General features: G+C 40.6%; 1 protein-coding gene across 11 annotated transcripts in view; it reads right to left on the bottom strand.

Annotated features, from left to right (window-relative positions):
• Positions 1–1437: 1437 nt before the first annotated feature.
• Positions 1438–6000, bottom strand: part of calcr (calcitonin receptor) — a 184594-nt gene continuing 180031 nt past the window's right edge. For all 11 annotated transcript variants that reach the window (XM_078422879.1, XM_078422886.1, XM_078422844.1 and 8 more), the window contains one exon: positions 1438–5413. In XM_078422879.1, coding sequence (XP_078279005.1) covers positions 5192–5413 — 222 coding nt within the window. In that variant the 3' untranslated portion in view covers positions 1438–5191. The remainder of the gene's footprint in view (positions 5414–6000) is intronic.

Raw genomic sequence — 6000 nt, 5'->3', positions numbered from 1 at the left:
CATGTATTACTAAAACTCAGATCTTGTATATATATATATATTCATATATTTGTATGTATTTCTGAGATTGTGATGGAACTACAGCCAAAATGGTAAACCATAGCGCCACAATTTTAGCACTACCTTAATCACCATTGTCCTGGCGACCGTCAATGGAAGGTTTTATTTAAATTGGTGTTATATTTTAGGGGGGGTGGGGGGAAGGAGGGTGGGGGAGGGGGGAAGGGGTGGGGGAGGGGAGGGGGGAAGGGGTGGGGGAGGGGAGGGGGAAGGGGGGTGGGGGAATGGGGGTAGGGGGGATGGAGTGGGTCAGTGGGAGGAGGAGGGGGGGATAAGGGGGATTGAGTGGGGGGGATTGAGGGTGCTCGACCAATACAGGAGAGGCTTTTGAGTCCATGGCTCGCTCTCGCCGCAGCGCTGGCGCCACGGGACCCAGGTCAGTGACACCCTCTCCCCTTCCCTGTCCCCCCTCTACGAGGAATAAGCCCAACAGGTCCACTTGATCTAGTACCATCTAAATCTCTGCTGCTTGTGTGCCAATCCATTAACTCTTCACACTGTGCTTGCTGTCTAACACAAACATGCAAAACCCCTATTTTAACATTTTTACCCTTGTTTTTAAATGCCCAGTTCTGCTACATGTATGATCTTCTACAACCTCGTACTCACTGGGGTAACTGTGCACCAATTCTGGTCCTTTTCAAGCCTTCCTGATTTTAGTTCCACCACGACTGAGGCTCACTGCCTCACTTGTCAAAGCCTTGTTTGACCAAGCATTTCATTATTTCCCAATGCATTCAACTTCCATTTCCTCTATGATAGTATGTATGAGGAATACTTCAGGACATTATGTTTTGGTAAAGGTGGTTTATAAATAGAAGCTGTTGATGCTGCGTTGCTGGGAAACGTGATTACTTAGGTGAATTTTCAATATAAATATAGTTCCAGTAATTAGAATGTGATCTGATAATCCCAATGACACATATGTGAGAATGGCTTCCTGGATTGGCTTGATTCTATCTGACATGTTATTGCTGACTCGGGTTTATTCAACATCACACTGAATAGATTAGGATAATTCAATTGCCATCATATTGAGCAGGAGTAATATAAAATGCCAATTGGACTTGGGGTTTGAATTAGCTGTGCCTTAATTCTCTCAGTGGGAAAGGCAAATATTTCATATTAGACTGTTCCTTCCCCCAGGGCAACAAAACCACATTTTATTTCCACTCTGCAAAGCTGGCAGCCTGAATTAAATTTTATAGGGCAAATCTTTTCTGTTAGGTGGTCCTGTATTGCAGTCACTCTGTATTCTCCCTTCCCTCGTCATGTGACACACCAGATGCTGCTACCCCTGTGCTGTGCTGGCACTGTGCTAACTCTGTTGTCCTTCTTCCAACATGAATGCAAATGACAATTTTTATTTCAGTCAGCTTTAATGTTGTAAGGTATTCACATATATTTTAAAGAACAGCTACTTCAGAAGCCAGAGCATGTGTTTAATTAGTAATGCACTTGAAACAAAGGTATCATCATATGACATGTGAATAATTTCTCAAACGTGAATTGTAAGCAAACCATTTTGGAGCTAAACATAGGGAAAATGATGTGTTAAAGAATAAACTAACGTATGGATTTAAAGGGAAAGTTCACTGGGTGAAATATTTACAGCAATTTTTTTGTAGTATTGTCTACAGTCCACAATGTAACAGAATACTAAACATTACATTAAGCTATTGACTGTTCATTAATTCCTCATATATAAAACTGTTCCAACGCCTTTTAAGTTCAAATAGACACTGACAGTGTTGACTGGAACATGAAAATACAGTCATTCTCATGGAGGTATTGCAAACATGTCGATTTGGTTGTCTTTATTGGTTTTGCTTAGTGTGGACAAAAATTAATTATTTCTTCCACTTGTAAACCTCAGGAAACAACACAATCTGCTCATGATGGAACCCTGATAATCCTCGTTAATTATTTTAGACCCTTTTGACAGTTAATAATAATGCAATCAAAAGGTAGTATGTTCCCGACAAACTTTACCTGCCCTAAAGCCATGACAGCCTTAGGCAAAATATCACACCATGTCCCAATCAAGAGAACCTGTTCTGCTCACTTAAAGAGAGCATCACATGTTCTTTGCTACCTTCCGTTTAAAATTATAGTCAATTAGGCTGAGGCGGGATATAATTGTTAATGTCCTCTGCCTACCGTTACAGCCTCCAAGTTTACTCGCTTAAATTTCACTGGGGACAAGTAGTTAAAATCAATGCCATGTATTTGTAGTAAAGTTTAATGGAATTTGTGTTTTATTGAATAATGAAAATGCAATTTAGTGTTGGTGTTATAAGTATAATTGGTGGCAGTCAATTTAACTACTGTGTCCTAAATCAAATAAAGTGGTAGTGCTCTTAAAATGTTTCAAGCTGTTTATGGAATAAAAACAAAATTTTTGGAAATACTCAGGTTGACTACCTTTTATCAGAACAGGGTCATTTGTACTTGTACTGTAAATAACTGATCAATAAACAAATGGTCAGAGGACCTCTCTAAGTCAGGTGAGAGTGCACTTCTAAAGTGCAAATCCAAGTGCTGGGGCATACATGGGACTCGAGTTACATTTCTGAGGCACAAACAAGTGGAGTCTGAAGAAGGGTCTTGATCCAAAACGTCACCCATTGCTTCTCTCCAGAGATGCTGCCTGACCCGCTGTGTTACTCCAGCATTTTGTGTCTACATTGGAGTATAATCGACATTGAAATCCTTTCTTTTAGGTGTTCAAAGGAACAAGGTGATTTCCTATTTATTTACTATCTTCACAAGTGAGCCAGTACGATGAAAATGAAGCCTGGGATCTGAGTGCCTTGGGGTTCCCAATAGGTAGAGGTTTCACCTCATTGACTACAGTATTGTTTGTAAATAGATATGTTGAAGATGCTCAAGTATTTAAGTGTGAACATGGTGGAGGTGTATATACCCAGTTAATTCCACCCACAAGAATGCTTCTACTTGTATATCTGCATATTACTTGGATGGTTTAATGCCCAGTTAGGGCTCGTCACAGGACACCAATAGTTAATTCCTCCTTTCAGAAAAGGATATGCTGAGACTTTAGAATATCCTTATAATTCTGAATTCTTTCCCACGGGGAAGAGAATTAAAACATATCTCTTAAACACTCGTTGGCTGGGTTTGTGAAATTCATGGCAATAAATATTCAGTATCTGTCATGCAGAAAGTTTTGAAACCAGTTATTATCTGGATAAGATTGCTCATTTTGGTTCTGGAAAACTCATGGTCATATATGACATTTTTACTCACCTGTGCACTGTCCAATCCATCATAATTCTTTTCATTAAAAAATCTTGCCGGTAACATGGGAGCATAAGTTCCCCTGATGGTTCTATCTAACTATATGGTAAATCAGCATGTAAAAGATCTTCTTTGTTCATTACTTCTAGTCACACTGTAAATAATTCTGTAATAATATATTTACAATCTCGGTAGAAATATTGAACAAGGGAAAACTTCACAATTGTTCTAATGGTGTGGCTAATAGACATTGGAAGAATTTATAATCTATTCTTTTTGCTTTGCTACTTGGAGTAGAGAAATCTGGCACTGCAAGTATTTAAATGTCATAGTTTTACAAAAGTAATTAGAAATGCAAGTTTTAAATACCTTAAATATATCTACTCCAAATTCATAATTTTCAACCTACTTTGGTGCAATTAATCACTTCCTATAGTGGATGATGCCACTTGGCATTACGGCGTAGAATGGTATTTGCAACAGCAGACAGGATGGCGAGCAATGTCTCTGGCTGCTGCTGCTAAATCCGAGCACAAGACTCTGCTGTCCCATGCATTCACCTCCTGCATATGTAGTTCAGACGATCTCAATGGAACTTTATGTGGCGCGTTAAGCATACCCTGTTACCGCATTGCTCCTTTCCTTCAACCACCAACTGTTGAAAAAAAAAAAACTCTCACCCTCAATGTTGTGGTTTGTCAATTTGGTGTGCAAAGTCTACCAAACTAATTACATCCGCATGCACAGGTCAGCTTCACATGTCGGGTGGACAAGTAATTCTGGCGCAAACCATCAGTTTCGAGAGAACACGGTCAATAAGGTTTAGTGAATATTACTTATTCGGCCCAAAAGCTCAAAATATTCTGCGGACATTAATGCAGGTAATTTGTTAAATCCTGACTCGAGAGTAAACTGTTTGTTCATTCTTCATTAAAGATCTGACTTAGAAAGGACTTCTTGGCCCTGTCTGCCTGACTGGTTTGGCCTCTTCCTTCTCCAGTGCCAAGGCACAGTCACAGTGCTCCATACAACTGCATCAGCAGTGCTATTTGCTAACTTGCTGGAAGCATAAACCACAGCAAGGATGAAGCCAAATTATATCGTTGCTAATGGATGGACAATCCATGACAGGCGACTGTGAGGTGGTACGTTTTGACGATCACTTTCAGGTTTGTTGTGGGTGGATTTCATCTTGCAGCACACAACTGCATTAACCTCTCTGTCCTTGTGTGTGTGTAGTTGTTTTTCCAGTTAAAAGCAACAATATGAAGAAGATGTACCTAATCATAGCTGCAAACCTGCAAATTAAGAACAACCGATCAATTTCAAATTATCATTGAAGAAAGGAATGGCTTTGGGGCCAAGGGCTAAATTTCCAAGGCTTCTTAATTTTTTGAGGAGCAGCGGGAAGCCGGCTAATGAAACCCGTGAGTTGTGAATCAGCCGGCCGTGACCAGTGTTGTGCATGGCTTATCAGGCAGTGCCCCGAGTGGGAGAAGCTGTGCACTACCTTGGCATTTGTCTGCACTCCACGATCCTGGTGCAGATTCTTTGAATTATTCTTAGCCAGACTTTTGTAGTGGGCCTTGTTTTCAAAACAGCACTTACAGCCATAGAAATGTCACGCATGTCAACTGACAGCTCCATTTTCTAGTCAGAGTTCTGAAAGCACCACTGTATGAAATATTGAAACATCTGCCTCGACTGGCCCCTTTCTTGACTGCCGCTGCCAGCAAAGTGTTTACTTTTTTTCCCTGTTGGGTTGGGTTGCTTATTTTAGAGACTGACAGTTGATACTGGACTCTATGTTTTAATGGGTAAAATGGGATTTTTTAAAAATTTATAATCTTGTCGATCACTCTCGGTCAGGTCAAGCATATGTCTCTTTTGATTTCAGGGCAGTAATTTCAGAATCTTCTGCACACTTGCCATTTAAATATTCACTGTTGCTGTCTTGATGATAGGAGTAGCCGGGAACTTCAGAGATGGATGTCGCTGTGTACGAGGTTGAACGCATGGAACAGTGCTCTCTCCGTTGCTGCCCCAGCTGCATTTTATACTGCATCCACTGCCTCTTCAGAGCTGCTTGCATCTAAAGGACGACAAAAGACACAGAAATGCATCACCTGTTTGATATTATCAGCTGTGTCCTCTTTACATTATTTATCACATTTCTGTCTGTGCGTGCAAATTGGTTGCAGTTGTTATCGCCCATCCCTTGAAGAGCCCTCTGAACCAAAGTTAGAGTGCAGTTGGTGATCAGCCACATAACTCGAGGTGTGGAGTCATATAGGTGTAGACCAGGTTAACTAAAGGCCATAGATTTTCTTCACCAACAAATTATATAGATTCTTGCAGATCCAGTAGTTTTAGAAACCACTGGATTTTTATTCCAGGTTTATTTTTTAATTAAGCAAGTGAATTTAACTTCTCCAGCTGTCATTAGTGGAATATGAAGTCATATGTCCAGACTATTCATGCAGGTCTTTTCATTACTTGTCCTCTGGTATAACTACCATGCAATCATTTGAAAGTTAGACACAAAAAGCTGGAGTAACTCAGTGGTACAGGCAGCATCTCTGGAGAGAAGGAATGGATGAGATTTCGGGTTGAGACCCTTCCTCTTGAAACTCACCCATTCCTTCTCTCCAGAGATGCTGCCTGTCCTGCTGGGTTACT

Source organism: Rhinoraja longicauda, chromosome 2 (assembly GCF_053455715.1).
Source record: "Rhinoraja longicauda isolate Sanriku21f chromosome 2, sRhiLon1.1, whole genome shotgun sequence".
Taxonomy (NCBI): Eukaryota; Metazoa; Chordata; class Chondrichthyes; order Rajiformes; family Arhynchobatidae; genus Rhinoraja; species Rhinoraja longicauda.
This window is presented reverse-complemented; position numbering and strand designations above follow the sequence as displayed.